The sequence below is a fragment of the Lupinus angustifolius genome, chromosome LG17, assembly GCF_001865875.1.
Source record: "Lupinus angustifolius cultivar Tanjil chromosome LG17, LupAngTanjil_v1.0, whole genome shotgun sequence".
Classification (NCBI taxonomy): domain Eukaryota; kingdom Viridiplantae; phylum Streptophyta; class Magnoliopsida; order Fabales; family Fabaceae; genus Lupinus; species Lupinus angustifolius.
The window spans coordinates 873151-891336 of NC_032025.1; the positions used below are offsets into that span (position 1 = coordinate 873151).

Here is an 18186-nt window from a genome sequence, read left to right on the forward strand (position 1 = left end):
TTTCCTTTTTTAGCAGTTTTTTGTAAATATGTTAATTCTGTTTTTAGGTTAGTTTCCATTTATGGCAAGTTTCAGTTTTGTTCATTGTGTTTAAATAGTTTGATTCCCTATTCTGTATTTAATTCAATTCAAGATCAATAACAATATCCTTCATTTCAATTTCATCTCTCAACCATCTTGTTCTTGATTCTCATCTTCTTTCATTTTCATTCCATTTTCTTCTTCTTCATTCACCATGGAAGTGCCTTCTTCACAGCTTCTTTAGTAACAATCCATGCAGCCAATTTTGAGATAGTCAATAACTGTCCTTACACAGTTTGGGCTGCTGCCAGCCCCTGAGGCGGCATGCGCCTCGAAAGAGGCCAGACATGGAACCTCTGGGTGAATGCTGGCACTGCCATGGCACGTATCTGGGGCCGCACCGGTTGCAACTTCGATGGCAGCGGTCGTGGCCGCTGCCAGACTGGAGACTGCACCGGTGGGCTAAACTGCCAAGGTTGGGGTGTCCCTCCCAACACATTGGCTGAATTTGCATTAAACCAATATGCAAATCAAGATTTCTATGATATCTCCCTTGTGGATGGTTTCAACATCCCAATGGACTTCTACCCTATAAATGGAGGGTGTCACAAACTAAGTTGCACTGCTGATATTAATGGACAGTGCCCTAATGAGTTAAGGGCACCTGGTGGGTGTAATAACCCATGCACAGTGTATAAGACAAATGAGTATTGTTGCACCAATGGACAAGGAAGTTGTGGACCCACTTACTTCTCAAGGTTCTTCAAAGATAGGTGCAGAGATTCTTATAGCTACCCTCAGGATGACCCCACAAGCACTTTCACATGCCCTGCTGGTTCTAACTACAAGGTTGTCTTCTGTCCCTTGGGACAATCTCATATTCAGATGCTTGGTAATATCTATTAGGTGGGAGAGTTTCATGGCTTAAATACTACATTACGTTTACTATTCTACTCAATGTGAGACTCCTAACATATCAGCAACCAACCAGTATTGAAATAAAAACTACTCTTATCATCAAGTTAAGTCCTTCCATTGGACTGCAGAAAAATGAAGTTTTTTGAGGAAAACTTCCTTTATGATGTAATCAATAAGCTCCACCTGAGTTTCTATAAATGAAAACTTCCTTTATGACTTCATAGTTTAATTTTCCTCTTTTATCTTTTACTAGTAACTTTTTGCTCTCATATATGCTGATAGGAAAATGATCCATGTCCCAAGAAAATTTGGTCATCATGTAACAAGTGAATTAAACTTCAAATATTAATTTCTGTTATTAAAAAAATTAATTTTAATTAAATAAGATTTTTTGATTAGATAGGATACCAAATGAGATATGAATAAGGATAGCTGATCAACATTGATGAGGGATATATAAATGTATGCATATTCATTAATTAGACGAGTTTAAGTTGGTCTAACCTGAAACAATAATTTGATTATTCTCTGATATCGCCATTCATTAGTATTTATTATTCAATAAGTTGGTCTAACCTGTAAAAGCATAGTATTGAAGGCACAAATAAATTATATACAAGGCATAATTGGCATGTTTAATACTTATTAAGACATTAATGCATATGCATGTACCATTACATTAGTTCACAATCTTCCAAAAGAATAATTCCTTTATAGCATCAAAATGTTTACTTATATAAAACACATCAAATAATATCATCTCTCCGATAGAGCTACAGTATTAGATAATTTTTAATAAAAAAAATATAAATCATCAAATCCACCTTGGTCTCAAAAACTTGCATTATCTACTATGTATATTTAATTATCATTAATTCTTTAGAAAAATATAATATTTATGCATCAACAATATAAAAATTTATACACGGTCAATATATCATTCATCATTTATTTAGATTTTTTTGAATGGTCAACAATGATTAAATATGAGAAGTGAATGATGTAGTATGAGTGTATAAAACTCATACATGGTTGGTACATATATTTTTTCTCCAACAAAATAATTAAAAGGAATAATAAATAATATAATGACATTATATAAATCTTTATAATAACAATAAAAATCTATAACTAAGCAAACTCCCAATCATTTTTGCATGAAAAAACTCCCAATCCCTCTCCACTATTAAGGAAGAGAGTTTGGGTCATGCAAAAGAAACAATAAGAATGTTATACCCTACTAAATAATATAAAAATGTTATTTTATATTTTCTTTATTTTATTTCAAATATGTGTCAATTTTATATGAGTAAATTACATTGATACCCCTTGAGGTTTAGCGAAATTACATAAATCACTTTTCACTTTTCTATACCTACGATAAACTTTCTAATTTCTATACATTCATTACATTGACCACTCTTGCCCTGCATGAGAAATAAGAGTAATCTTTTAAAAAAAATATGATAAATGTAATTAATTTAAGCAAAATATGGTATATTGTGGAGACAAATCTAAATAATATACAAATCAATGTATTTTTATTATTTTTTGTTACAAAATGCATCAACAATTATAAACAAATATTGTTTAATTCACTCTTATACTATATCGTAACGAACCAATAATAATAAAGATGTATTGACTCATATATTATTTGAACTTATGTCCATAATATATAATATTTTGTTTAACTAAATTGCATTTATCACATTTTTATTTAAAAAATATACTTATTTTTCATGCAGAAGTGATTAGTATAATGAAAATATAAAATTAGGGGAAGTGCAAGTGCAAAAAAATGATTTCCTCATTCTATATTAATCTGGGACATAATTAAACACAAAAAAAATGGGAAAACTCATACTCATTCCACAAAAAAAACCCTAGTAATAAATTGGTTATTGTTAATCACAGGAAAATTGCAACGCAAGCTAAGCCGTTATTTATAAAATCTAAACGAAAAAAAGAAATTAAAAAAAGCGTGCTATCATTCATTCCATATAGCTTCCAACGCAAGCTGCTTCTTCTACTATATATATTGAGAGGCCGTTAAAACCACTCTCCTCACACCCTCCCCGTTTCGTTTCTCTCTCATTTTCTGTTACATTTCATACTTCATTTCTTAAACACTGCTTCTCAAAATTAATCATGTTCCAAGTTACAAACGAGGTCGAAAATTTCCATTGCAATTCTGAACCCTCTCCTTTCAATTCAACCCATATTTCAGGGTAACCACTGTTTAATAATTTATTATAGTTTAGCATTTCTATTTTTTTGTTTTCTTATTAGCAATTCAGGAAACCTTGATTCGTTTCTAGATTCTAGAATTAATGGCTTGGTTTTCAGTACACTCGGTATTATCTGCTGATGTTGAATTATTTTGATAGGAGAACGAATGCTCAAGTTAGACGCAACTCTAAGGGATGCTGGACAGAGGAAGAGGTTGAATTGAATTTAATGTTAACCCTATTTTTCAACTTCTTTTGAAAACAATAACTACTGCTTATAGTTAAACATATTTTCCTAATTATGAAATAGTTAATGATTATAATGTGTTAGCTTGAGTGCATTTATAGTGCTCTTACAATATTTGTTATGGAAAATTTCTGTCCTGATATGATGAATTGTGAGTACTAAATTCTTTCCAATAAAGCTTATATTATACTAGGATATCGTGCATAGGTTATTTACTTATATTAGGTTACGGTTTGAAATGATGTGTGATTTTGAAAATCAGGACAACATTTTGATTGAAACAGTGAAGAAGCACGATGGTAGGAACTGGAAGAAAATAGGTGGATATGGCAGTACCAGTCTTGGTTTGCTCTCTCTTCTTTTTTTTAAGGAAAACTTGTTTTAGGTTGCTTATCAACAACTTCTACTCTCAATTGAATTTACTTTAAAGCAACATGTTGAGATGCTAAGAGGTGTTTTGTGAAACTTTAGATAGCTCATCTCTGATAAAATGTAGTATAATGAGATACTATTAATGAATACATAGATGCATAATTTAATGTCGGTATATTCGAGTATTTAGGATACTGTCCGTTACTAGAGAAACAAATATATCAAAAAACAACATGAAAAAGAGAGAAAGATATGACACTTCTATCAGTTAGATATAATGATATGACACTTTTATCAGTTAGACATAATGATATGACACTTTTATCAGTTAGACATAATGATATGATACTTTTATCAGTTAAATATAATGATACGATACTTTTACTATTCGATATAAATGCAAAAACAACAATTTGCCTCTTGTGAAGAGGATTCTTTTCTACTCTATTCACTTTTAAGCTCATTGCATTTTATGGTTGCCAAATTGGTGCTTTGCAGCTGCAAACCTACCTGGGCGAACTGGTATCCAATGTTTGCATCACTGGCAAAAGGTTTTAAATCCTGATGTTGTAAAGGGTTCATGGACAAAGGAGGTGCACTTCTACTACACTCTTGTTGTAATTCCTTTGTGTACTAATGTTGGTTTTTTAGAATTGATTGTGATTGTGGTCTGCTTCTCCATTTGATGTTTTAGGAGGATGATTGCCTCATTGACCTTGTCGGAAATTATGGTCTGAAGAAATGGTCTTATATTGCACAATTTTTACCAGGTCGTATTGGGAAGCAATGCCGAGAGAGGTACGCAATAATCGTTCTCAGTAAGTGCAATTATGTTTGTGCCATAGACTGGGCCTTTTCTTCTTCTTAATCTATATAGTTATTTAAATTACAATATTATTCAAATTTGATATATTTGTGTCTAACTAACTGACTCATCGAGAAGATACTTGAATTGGTTATATTATCTTGTATGCATATGTTAGATAACCTTAGGTTTTGTATTGATAATATATGTGGCAGATCCCTGTAAAATGTTGCAAGAAAATTAACACTGTTATCATTTCAGGTGGCACAATCACTTAGATCCAACTATTAGGAAGGAAGCATGGACGGAGGAAGAGGAAGCAGTACTTGCCTACTATTACCAATTATATGGCAGTAAATGGGCAGAAATTGCAAAGGTTCTTCCCGGAAGGTACTCCTTTTCAACCTACAGCCTGACGACATTTGGTCCGAAACATGCAAAATTTTGCCTTTTTATCACTACTTTTTACACTTGAATCATAACAATCTACACTTGAATCGTAACAATCTACACTTGAATCATAATCTTATGTATCTTTGGGATGGTATATATGTTCCTGTTACTAATTACTCTTGATCTTTGTATGTTTGGGTTGCCCAGGAGTGACAACGCTATAAAAAATCATTGGAACTCAATGAAGAAGAAATTGGATGCATCCTCACCTTCTGGAAGTGACATAAGCTTTGCCACTTCTGGAGTAAAGCCAGCACATGTTTTGGCTAAAAAAGAACTTCAAAGTTTCAATGAAATGGTTTCTCTTGAACAGAGTCACTTGTTGAAAGACAGTGTTAACAACTCTCATACACAATTGATTCTTCAAAATACTTCAGCAGGGGAATTTTGCTCTGAGAAAAGCTGTCTTGAGGGGGGAACTCCAAGTGCCTCAATTAAATATATGGCTTTATGTAATACTCCTGATATGTATGCCACAAATTTAGATTATTTCCCTCTTGCAACTGATGTTGCTTCTGAGGACATTGAATCTCCGAAACGGCAAAAAGTTTCTTCTTCAGAGACAAAGTTTCTTGCCGATGGTGAATATTACAATCAAATTAGAAAGGGAAGCAACAACAAAATTAACAGTATGCAACATTATGCTGATGACATAAGCGGCTTCAGCCCAGTATCTGTACTAAGAAGCTTAGCAATGACATACGAAAATATGCCTTCGATCATAAGGAAAAGAAGTCCCAGGAAGACAAGCAGTGCAGACTACTGTGACAGTACCCAAACACCTTTGTCAATGATCGTTTCCACTCCTGAATCTGAACGTGTTTTCAATTATTAGCTTCCAGGTTTATCTCATTTCTTCTTATAGACCAATCATTGAAGAAAATCTAATACTTCTAATGCCTTGTTTCAACGTATTGTGCACGTGTTGGAATGATAGTAGGTTAATTTTTTACAATAAATGTTGATATATGATTTTTCTTTGCAATATAATGTGGATCTTTCGAATAGATATCATTTTAATTGTTCCACACTTCTAATAAAAGTTATTAACAAATGTGATTTGTCAAATCAGTTGATTGTCAGCTAAGTTGTTCATCTAATTGCATCTTTGAAGCCCACTCCTATCCTCAAAGAATAATGAAAATGCAAATTCATCTCCATTCTATAGGCGTTCTTCACCAAAAACAAAGCTTTAGAATGAAAGTGTCATGAATACACAATGATCAGTCATCTCCATCTTAAGGATAATATCACTGTGGTCCATAGAAATGAAAAGATGATTTACTAGGTCTAGACTTGAATTTTATATAACTAATTTTTCAAGTAATATTTGTGTTAGTACTTAGTATTAGTACCTGTGACTTAGTGTATTTTATACAACTTATTATTTTTCACCCTCTAGTAAATGAATTAATCTCTTTTGGAGTGTGTGATTGTCATTCTCAACAAATGTCGCTTATAAGAATTAAAATCTTGTATTGGACCTTACCACATTAGACCTATATAATTGATTAGGACAAAGTATATTTAATATCAAACAAAAAATGGATAACCAACTGTTGGTTTAGTGGTGTAAGTTTTGCTAGATCCCCAAGTTGACCAAAAGTTCAAGATTTGATTTGTAAAAGCGATATGAAAGAGACAATCATATACCCTAAAAAATTAGTTCATTATTGAAAATGGTGAATAATTCCGTGATAGTACTGAAAATACAAAAATGGGGAAGACTTTTTATAATGTATTCAATATCAAACAATATATACTTCTATCATTTCTTTTTGTGGCATTTAAGTATCATGTACTTGTAATAATTGCAAATCTTTTCTTTATCCATTTGAAAGAAAAACTTACTTTTAAAGTGAGAAATACTTTTCACCATAAATAACTTAGACATTTATGTTGTCAGTTACAGATAAATTCATTCATCTTGTATGATAGTATTATATATGTAATTAAATGATTTGTAACGGAATCAAATAAATTCCTCCTTATAATAAATAATTCAAAATATGATTGGTTTGAGACAAGTGGATTTAAAGTTTTGGGAGAGAAGACCCGGATTCCTCACAATGAATGTATGGAATGAAAGATCTAAAAAGGAAAGTAGGAGAAGGAAGGTTCTAAAAAAGTGGATTACCAAACTAACGGCTGTGATTAAGCGAAATCCAATGTCTAAATTGTGTCGTTTTCTTCATCGGTTGTATTCTTAATCTTATCCTTTTATTATTCTATACTCATCTCCACCGTGGAACCCACACGAAGGTGTTACTTTTTCTCTATCATTCTAGTCTCATCTAGAAACTTCGAGAAACAACAAAAGATACCCAACCTCTACAAGCTCAACTTGTTCATTCTCTCAGAAACTGTTACCGTTTTCTCATCAATACCCTAAAATCGGAAAGGTGGAGCGTCCAGATCTGGAATCAAATTCGGTGGCTCCATCACCGATGGAGCAAACTGGAGAATCTGATTTGCAGAGATTCCTTCCGACGCCGTTTTTGACCAAAACGTATCAGCTTGTTGATGATCCTTCGAAGAATGACCTAATTTCATGGAATGAAGATGGAACAACGTTCATAGTTTGGAAACCCGCTGAATTCGCTCGAGATTTGCTTCCTAATTATTTCAAACACAACAACTTCTCTAGTTTCGTTCGACAGCTTAATACATATGTAATTATTTCTCTGTTTTTCGAATTTTCGTTTTCTTTTCGATTCTGTAGTTTTTCTCCGCAACCGAAAACGGTTTTGTGCTTTATTTACAGGGATTTCGGAAGGTTGTACCTGACCGTTGGGAATTCGCTCATGATTGTTTCCGTCGCGGCGAGAGAGGTTTGCTGAGAGAAATTAAGCGCCGGAAAATATCGCCGGCGGCAGCAATCGCAGCGAACACGGTGACTGTTGCAGTGGCGGCGCCTGCACTGGCGAGAACGGTGTCGCCAACAACTTCCGGCGAAGAACAGGTACTCTCCGCAAACTCATGTCCGAATATTACAGTGCACCAGAGCACGACGAATTGCACTAATATACCAGAACTATTAGAAGAGAACGAGAGGCTTAGGAAAGAGAACGTGCAAATGAGTCACGAGTTGATTCAATTGAAGAGTTTGTATAATAATATATTCGGTTTGATGTCAAATTATGCTTCTTCTCGTTCCACTCAATTTCACTCATCTATTAGCGCTGCTGTACCTGAAGGGAAATCATTGGATCTTATGCCTCCAACAAAGTACGCGACGCCGTTTAAGGCCGGAGATGGAGAGGTTCCGAAATTGTTTGGGGTTTCAATTGGGATGAAGAGAGGACATAGGACAGAAAGTGAGGGTGAAACAGAGAAAGAATATCAAACACAGTTGTCACATGAAGCAGATGGCGGTTCAGATGTGAAATCTGAACCGCACGATGGGGACAATTCTGGTGATCAGGTTAAGGAAACTCGTTGGTTGGAGCTTGGGAAATAATAACCTTAACATCATAAAGTTGTTAATTAGGCTTAGTTACTTGTTGATGTTGTACAATCAGCAAAGGCAGTGTTTGGTTGTTGCTTCATGACAATCTTCTACCACAGCCTGTATCAATGAGCGGGTCCTGGAATAGGATGCTCAAAAAGCACTTTACAGTTTACATTATTTTGGATTTTCTCTTTATTATTATTATGTTTAGTTGTTCCTAAGAGTGGTTAAAGATAGATAATCATGTAGTATCGGCAATTTGGGCTGTCTTGCTAGTGTTGTGACATACCCGTTTGTAACAAAAAAAGATGAAATACAATGCCTTGTCTGCCCTAAATACGGGTAGGGCGGACTTGTGGATAGCCCGCAATAAAGTTTTTAGAAAGCTATGTTGAAATCCCTTATACAGGTATATACCAATCCTTCTTCTTCCATGCACTGTTATGATAATAGAAAATGGGCATGCTAACTAAATAGATACAAGTCATGTGATAGACTGAAGTCTGATAGAGTAATGATGCAGAGGAAAAAATGGTAGTTTTAGCAAAAGCCATATCAACCTCAGCCATTCACATTTATGCAGCATGTGCATGTTTATCATAATTTATTTTATATGCTTGAAATCTTAAGTCCAAATAAGTACACATTTCCAACTTTTCATTACTATTTGATTGAGATAGTTGAGAAAGTTGAAGCTAAAGAGCAGGGGAAGGAGATAAATGTTAAGATGAGTGACCCATGTGAAAATGAGGAATTATATGATCTTTGGACTCCTTATTTGTTATGTTGGAGCCAGAAACATGTGCAGAGTAAAGTTGAAAATAATTATATCTATGTGCTCTTAGCCACCTACCAACCATACAATGCTCATTCAAATCTATGTACGATCTGTAAAAATTCTCTGCATTTCTGGCTAAAACCAAATCTACTTATGCGATTGAGTTAATTTAAGTATGAGCCGTACAGAGCAAAATAGTAAAGAATCGTGAACTTCATAACTCTTTCTTTCTCCTTTTCGTTTTTTATTCATTGATGCAGAAATCTCGATTTTTATTATCAAAATTCTGAAACTACCAAGAATAAATATTTTGTCTTGGAATTAATTAACAAATATTTATGGTAAGCATTGTGAAAAGTACATTCTAAGGTCACTCTTCTTTTGTTCTAAAATGGTTGTGGTCATAGATGCTGAACAAGGTTTTATTTTGGCAAAACTTCATTGTTGAGGATATCAAAAATGGAACCTAGTTTAATTTGTTCAATGCAGGCTGAAACAACATTGTTGCTTGGTTGGTTTTTTTATAACTAAAATTTATTCAAAAAACAGAGGTATAGAAAGTAACTCATGTATAATTAATACACTTGAGTTTTATTCATAGACAATTTTCTCCATGGTTGTGTCCTTGTAGTTGAAAGTTTCAGAATTCCTACTCATCCAAATTGTAAAACACTGTACATACTTTTACCTGTACTAATAGGGAGTGTTGTAATAGGTGCACAATTTTTTTTTTTGTAAACTTGCTTGTATGGTTAAATGTTGTTAATGGACATTAAAATAATACATGTTTTAATTTATTTAGTTGTCACATTATGTCCTTTTACTTACTTTTTACTTGCTTGCTAGTTACTATTGGCATAGTAGGTTAAAAGTAAATGTTTGTTTTTGGAGAATAGAATGAGCAACACTTGTTAAGGAGATAATTAGATATTTCAATAGGTGATCGGATATCATTAATTATACGGTGAAAAATAATATTCTCACCTATCATGTACCCTTGCTGTTTGTCCATTATCCATTCAATATCATCAGTTTATCTTGATAAATCATATTCAACAATTTAAAACATCCTTCTTTCAAACACCAAGCATGCATTCATGTCCATTTTACATTGTCATAAGGCAATATCACAGTAACTATCATTGTAGAATGGAACTATTTTCAAAAGCTAAATAAATTTTACAAAATGGCTTCGCCCGGGTTCGAACCGGAGACCTTCAGTGTGTTAGACTGACGTGATAACCAACTACACCACGAAACCATGTTGCTAAACTTATTGTTAATTTCATAATATTAGAACTGTTCCATATCCTCTTTGCAATGCTAAAGAAAATACCTCAGTCAATTATTTTGAAGCATGTTATAAATACACGTCACTTTAAGTTCAGAATATACATGAACCTTGAAACATGTAGTTTTTTACTTCCAAAAACAAAAAAACGGAAAGAAGATATGAGGAAAAGCCCCTTTCTTTTGATAAGTAGCATAACACCACCTTCCTTTAACCACAAAACTCGCATAAAGAGATCATTGGTGGTGCTTCATTTTCCCACCTTCTATAACTTTCTTTTGTCTCTATATAATTATAATTCCAAATTATGGTGCTTTTACTTCAATTTCTTACACCTTTCTAGTAAAAGTGTATGATTGGAATATAGAAATTATATTCTCTTTAGTCTTCAGCTTTTTGCCTCCTCATATCGAAGTGAAGAATAAATTTTGTTGAATGGGGTTAAAAGATAAATGCCCAATATTAAAACATTCTGGGTATTGTGGCCTATGGTTCCAATTAAATAGTAGGTCAGTTTCAACTTTCAAACAAAAATCTAACAAGTAAAATGAACGGGTACACATCTGTTGTCCCACATTTTGTGCCACTCCATGTACCATGGGTTTATGATTGATCAGAAAAAATATATTTAAGTTAAAATTTAATTATTAAATATTTTTCTGACCAATCATAAACCACCCATGGTACATGGAGTGGCACAAAATGTGGGACAACAGATGTGCTCCCAAAATGAACATAGAGTTCCAACTCCCTTTTAACAAAAATACACAAATATATATATATATATATATATCACTATCTATAGGCAAACTAAACATGATTAAGAAGGTTCTCCAACGTAGACAGTGTTTGGTAATGAAGCTAGCTTGCAATGCAGATATGAGATATCCTTTTTGACTCGCCAAATCAATGAAGAGTGTGTCTATTAGATGAACTAGACCTCTCATAGTAAGGTCTTTGTTTTGGAGCACTGTTAGATCTTACCTTTGCCTTTGAAGATTGAGTGTAACCCATGTAACTTGGATTGTCGGAATTACCACTTATATATGTTCTTGTTCCATCACTCATGGTTGGAGTAAAAGGGCTTCTTTTGGAACCACCCTCTTTAGAAGAGGTAGATATATTCTGAGGACTATAAGATTGAACTTTACAAGATGATGGACTTTGGCATGATTGATATGAAGTTGAGTCCTTTGTTGTTGTCAAACTTTGGCTATAATGATCCAAAACCAAAGGTTGGCTAGTTGAGTAAAACAGGTTTCTATGTTGAGATGTGATGTGTGGCTTCCTGGGATAAATTTCACAAGTCTTAACACTTCTTTCATCATCCATGCTACATGATCTTGGTTGATTCAATGATTGTTCGTCTACTCCATTATCGGATTTGGAGCCATTCCTCTACAATTCACGATATGAATGACTCTATAAGTACAATAACTAAACTTTTATCTCATTACGTGGGTTTGCTACAGGTATCCAATGACGTCATAATGCTCTGTCATAAACCCGACTCCATAAATAAGCACACTAAAATTGATCATGCATTGAACTATCCCTTTGATAGAAAAGGGATGAAAGAAAATACCTTGAGTACTAATGATGGGTGATCAAATTTCATGCTCACAAATCTGATTGGGCTTTCAAATTTGTCTGGTGTTGCTGGTCCCTATAAATTTACCAATTCTGTTATGGTAGTATAAATATGCAGGATACTACTACAATATATATATGTGTGTATCTGCTACACAAACTTATGTATTAGAACATTGGCTTTAGACTTTAGCTCATCAAAAAACTATTGGAAGGTGCAATTGGTAATGCTTACATGGATGTGGCTAGTGGATGAGGGCTTTGCAGTCCAAGAAGCCTGTGAAAATTGGGCCTGGGCGGCGCAGGCTCGGGCGGCGCGGGCTCGGGCCTGTGCTCCTGAAAATGGATGCATTCTTTGAAGGAACTCTGCTGTGCGTTTCCTATCAATTTCAGCTCTCACTAATGCTTGCAACATCACCAATCCTTTTAGAGCTCTCAGTGCCCTCCTTGCCTAACAATTTCAACATGAGAGAGTAAATGAGGACAAGAAAGTCAAATCAAGAATCATATTCATATAGAAGTATGGATCCTCTCCATATTAATGGAGAGGCAAGTCCTCGAAAAACCAAAGAAAATCTAACATGTAATAACATATCTACCGTAAGTATAATAAAATAATATATTTCTCATAAAAAACACAAGGAAATTAAATTACTGTCTCTCCATTACTGAAGAAGATCTCTATTTTGATGTAATACTAGGATACCAAGTATTATTAGAAGTCTTTCATCCATAACTCATTTTTAACTTAAACATCATTCATTATATTGAAGCAATTTGGTTTGCAATTCTGTAAAACATATGGCTTCGAAGTAACATGATTGTTTTAAAAGATGACAATTGGTAAATTATGTGCTGGTTTGGGTATCACTTCTAATCAAATTTTCTTATCTCAAGATAAAAATGAAATTTAAACCCAAATGTCACTGAATGGGAAAGATATTATCGTACTGGAGGCAATCCTGTTCGAGCCGGGAACATCCACATGTACGTGAGGCTAATTCTCCCAGCGAACATTTTTTCCATCCACAAGACTCGAACCTGACACCTTGTTTAAGGGGAATCAAGCGACCAGATTGACTTAATGATCTAAAAAAACATATTTAAAATTTGTGCCTTTAAATTTTTTAACACCACATGTCACTATCTCTTCAGGTACCGGACCCTCTGGTACTCAAGAGAGACCACTTTCATAAGAACGGTCTCCAGAAGGTTCTAAATACTTGCTTTTCAACACAATAACAATAATGTCCTTATTTCATCATATGAAACAATCCATTAATCAATATTATTGAATTAGACTACATATATTAATCAACATTATTAAAGTATGACTACGTATCAAAACATTAATATACAATAACAATATGATTATTAATATCGTCAACTAACCCAACATTAATGTGTTGAAATAGATGTCCTTTAAAGAAGCCTATGATAAAGTAATGACAACTTGGCGAAGGTTCTTAGACAGGCATCTGTCACCTACTATATATCTTAAACAATATCTTATTCTATATCTTAAGTCAATCACATATTGGTACATAAATAAAAGAAAAATTGTAAAAACAAAAGGTAATAAAAAATATATTTTAATTGACTTAAGACAGATTAATACAACGTTTGAGACGGTTGATCTCTTTCCCTTTCCCTATAAACCCAAAAGTGCCAAATCTAGAAGTCCCATCCTTCCACTACGTACAATAAATTGACAGCTGTTCACAAAGATACGGGAAATCTTATCTACCCAGTTAAGTACGCATGTGAAAATTAATTCCTTGTTTTAGAAGTACAAATGTATGGTACACATCTCCATTATCATGAGCATGTGATTGATCAGATAAAAAATATATTTAAGTTAAAATTTAATCGTTTAATTATTATAAAATATATTATATAAAAATTATAAGAACCCTTTATTTATTTTCTTAGAATAAAAATAATATCGATTAAAAGATCTCTCTCATAAATGCAATGACAAAAAAACATAAATTACCAAATGGTTGCATGAATAAATTTCAAGAAAACATTATTATATGAAGAGGTAAGCAGCAAATACTTGTTATGACTTAAGAATAAATAGTAAAGACGTAGTAAGATTGAAGAGTAAAAGTTAACCACATTGAATTGTGAAAACGCCAAGACATATGAAATAGAAAGAAGCCAGGGGTAGGTAAATATTATTACTTACATGCTAGTTCTAGCTATACCTTTCACACTAAATCTTCACAAAGACAAAAAAAAATCGAGATTTCAATTCTTGTAAGCGATATTTATTAGAAAGAGATAAGTGTAATATCTGTGATTAAAAATAAATGGTCAATAATAGACCGATAATCAATGCATGTTTTATTCTGTATAAAGCAGTTTTCAGAATAGCAGATAGTGAAGGCACCCGTTATGAAAGAGTATGGTAGTAACTAGTAAGTAAAAGTAAATATTGGGTTCAGTTTCATGGAAATGCCACACGGAGTTCGTCGCCAACATCAATAGTGGAAAGAAAACGGAAAAAGAAAATAAGGTTTTTTTTGGAAAATATTAAGCAGCTTCGACACTGGCAGTTTAAATACAAAACATGCTCATTAAAATTGTATTTTGGTTTTTCTATTTATATTAAACTATGAACATGTTAACATTGGGTCACTAACTAAGAAATAAATAAAAATATATTAAATGTATCTGAATATGATACATTTTTATCACAATTTTTTTAATCTTTGATTCCTTAATGATATCACTAACATTAGTATAATAATATAAGTTTTTGATTCTTGAAAACGATACTTGTTGTAAGAAGACATAGGGAGGAAGATATGTCGATACTAACCAAACAGGCTCGAAACGCGGCTTGAATCTTAATGGCTGCCCATTGTTGTGGGTTATCTTCATAAGACTTGAGGAAACTCCAACGCCATTTTTGGTTGGGTGATTTGATTGGAAAAGAAGAATTGTGTGAATCAGAAGCATCATGTTTTGTGAGACATACAAGTCCACAAAACCATTTTGATGCATTTCCCATTTCTCCTTTAGAAAATGGATAGTGAAGCAATCAAGCCTTGAAAGGGGAACACGTTATTGAACCTCAAATAAAACCATTCCCATACATTATGTGTGCCTTTTTATATTAAAGAAAAAGACAACACTTTTATTTCACCACAAAAAACATTTATTCCTTTTTTATAGATACAATCATACAAATGCATGGAGTTTCAACTTTGTATGGGATGTTGACTTTTCCCATGGAAATCTTGGATCACAAATTCTTACATGTCCGTTATTGTGCTTATGTGGCCAGATGACATGGCATTGAGTCACCGGTCTTAAGGGAACTTCATATCATAATTATTAGTATCATACCAGTTACGGTACTGGTATAGTGATATAGTGGTTTACTAATTAAATCGCATACCGACGAAATTAGATATACATATATAATATATTAAAATTGATGTTGAAAAATCAATAAAAAACTAATATTTTTTAATTTTAAATAAAAATTGGTCAATATGACCTGTACGGTTCAATTGAAAATCGGCCAGTATGACCGATTTTGATCGGTATAATTGCATGACCGTTAAAATTATTATACCGGCTGATATGAACCAATTTTAATAACACTACCTCATATCCCTTTTACTTTTACGAAAGTTCTATATAAAAAATTGTTCTCGTGTTCATAGTGAATCAAATTTCATCTAATTTATTTATTAAGTTTGATTCCTATAAACAAATCAAACTTCATGACTTCACCCGTTCTGTTATTCATGTGGGTAGTAAAGGCGGATGCATTTATGAAAGAGGATTTTCTGATCCTAAAAGGTCATGTTTCCATGTATTAAGCCAATTAAATTTCATCATATATAATATAAAAGTTACTTTATATTTTTGATGATTTTTTTATAAATAGATGATAACTTCCAATTAAATTGTGACACAATGAGACGTGAAAAAGTAGTACATGTGATCCCCTTTATGCATTCATCATGTGGAAACTTTTGTAAGTACTTTGCTGCTGGAAGCATTCTTAAGTTTTAAGGAAACATGGAGTTAACAATTATGATTTATGGATGACATTGTTTAACTAACCAGTTGACAAATTCACCTTGGCTGATATATGGAATGGTTTTTGTTCAGTACATTTAGGATTCTGTTTGTACTGTTGGATTTATGGATTTTTAGAAGAATATATGGAGACCATGTTTATATTGAATCACTCATACATTTTGATAGGTTTAGCTTTGGAAACGTTTCTAAAAATTTATGAGGAAAATATGTTAAGCATCAGAGTTCAGAAATGGCACAAGAAGAATATAGATATTGTGCAGCATCAAGGTGACATTAGAGTACAACATTCCTCCATGAGTTAACTGGAAAAAAACATATAAGTGGACTTGACACTTCATATTGACCCAAAACTTTAAGGCATTAGGTCTATGAATTCATCCACTTATATGTTCTTTAAGTCATCCATTTTTTCCCAATATAGAACTTCTTCATTCACAATTGGAATACCCAACACAAAAAATTATGACAGATATAATGAAGTCATGCTATATGAGTTGGAGGCTTGAGTAGCAAAAGTTGTAGCCCGAATCGATAATTTACTATACATCTCTTTCAGTTTTAGCCCAATTTATTTTTTCTTTGGAAGTGTGAGATTTGATTTAAGAGATTGATATACCACTCTCATGTAAATTTGATGTTTAAAGTAAAACATAAATGATAAGTAATCTATTGATATAGAAAATTAGTACATTATCAATTTTAGACTATTTTCACTTTATTTAAGTGCAAGATAAAAACCAGCATGATAAAATAAATTGTCCAACCGGTACATAATAAGAACAAGGACTCACTCCATTAATGGAGAGACAAATATTTGATTTTATATATATTTTCAATAGTAAAAGTGTTATTACATTATATATAAAATGATAAAAATATCTTACTATATTATTATTTTATTTGTTTTTTGTAGTATTTGTCTATCTATCAGAGGATTTCTACTCACATAATATCCACTAGGTATATGGAGGTTGTGCAATGGTACAATTATTTATATCTATTCATCCATTATCTTATGTGTATCCAAATTTAAAGATCATGAAAATATGTCTTTAGAATGTCTAAAAAATTAGTTACATAAGATGTTAAAAAAAGGTTAACTTGATTAATACTACAGATAGTTGGAAATCATTTTAAGTTTTAAATTTTGTAGTTTTCCATTTCTTTTTACCAATGTTGATATACATTATTGTGTCTATTAACTCACTTTTCTATCGTTTATAATGTATAGTTATATGATATAAATGTTAAATATAATAAATAAGCATATCATAGTATATTTTTCCTATTTCTTTCAAAAAATTATTTTACTTCAACGATTCAAACACTTTCATTAATATTATTCATACAATAGTATGCCGTTACTATTCATGTAACAACCCAGTGTATATTGTGTGTATGACATTTTTGTTTACCCATCTTTTATATATGACGCTTTAATTCAAAGTGTAATACTATTCATATAACAAATATGGGTGATGTAAAATATATAAATGAGAAAGAAAAGAGACATACCTAAAGGTTTGAAGAAGAGGAGAGAAAATAAAAATGGAGTATGATACAAACTAGCAAATAAATGGAGAAGAAAGTAGTTAATCAGATACATACCTTCTATCTCATATTTTGTGTCTATTTTTCTAATGTAACATATCTCATAACATATGGAATGACACAATGTTATGGACAGAAGATATGGTTCACAATTAAAATGGGAAGTGAGAATGAGAGAAGAGTTTAAGAATTAGTTTGGAAGTTCAAATAAAAATATTAATTTATATTGACTAAATCGTAGTTTATATAAACATGAAATTTGAACTTATAAATGATAAAACAGGACACATAAATTGTTTCATGATAATTATTTTATATTTTTCCTTTATCTATTACTCTAGAAATATAGATATAAATATAAATATAAATGTTACTTGAATGGGTATGGATATGGCTTAATAAAAATGTAACAT

General features: G+C 32.4%; 4 protein-coding genes and 1 non-coding gene across 6 annotated transcripts; 3 read left to right on the forward strand and 2 right to left on the reverse strand.

Annotated features, from left to right (window-relative positions):
• On the forward strand, positions 257 to 927 carry LOC109330778 (osmotin-like protein OSM34). Its single transcript, XM_019565057.1, has one exon. The coding sequence runs from the start codon at positions 346 to 348 to the stop codon at positions 925 to 927; it is 582 nt and encodes a 193-aa protein (XP_019420602.1). The 5' UTR covers positions 257 to 345.
• Positions 3022 to 6097, forward strand: LOC109331673 (myb-related protein B-like). Of its 2 annotated transcripts, none has more exons than XM_019566321.1 (7): positions 3022 to 3170; positions 3330 to 3384; positions 3680 to 3737; positions 4288 to 4382; positions 4484 to 4587; positions 4856 to 4984; positions 5195 to 6097. In XM_019566321.1, exons 1-7 carry the CDS (start codon positions 3091 to 3093, stop codon positions 5880 to 5882), a joined length of 1209 nt encoding a protein of 402 aa, XP_019421866.1. In that variant the 5' UTR covers positions 3022 to 3090; the 3' UTR covers positions 5883 to 6097. The 2 variants fall into 2 exon arrangements, with proteins under 2 accessions (XP_019421866.1, XP_019421864.1); XM_019566319.1 differs by having other exon boundaries at positions 3024 to 3170; positions 3680 to 3761.
• LOC109331674 (heat stress transcription factor B-2b) lies at positions 7168 to 8902 on the forward strand. The gene is made up of 2 exons (XM_019566322.1): positions 7168 to 7719; positions 7812 to 8902. Exons 1-2 carry the CDS (start codon positions 7495 to 7497, stop codon positions 8505 to 8507), a joined length of 921 nt encoding a protein of 306 aa, XP_019421867.1. The 5' UTR covers positions 7168 to 7494; the 3' UTR covers positions 8508 to 8902.
• On the reverse strand, positions 10464 to 10537 carry TRNAV-AAC. Its single transcript has one exon. It is a non-coding gene; the product is annotated as a tRNA-Val (tRNA).
• LOC109330779 lies at positions 12117 to 15221 on the reverse strand. Its single transcript, XM_019565058.1, has 3 exons — positions 14985 to 15221; positions 12393 to 12608; positions 12117 to 12233 (listed from the first exon to the last, which is right to left on the reverse strand). The coding sequence occupies exons 1-3, from the start codon at positions 15174 to 15176 to the stop codon at positions 12117 to 12119; spliced, it is 525 nt and encodes a 174-aa protein (XP_019420603.1). The 5' UTR covers positions 15177 to 15221.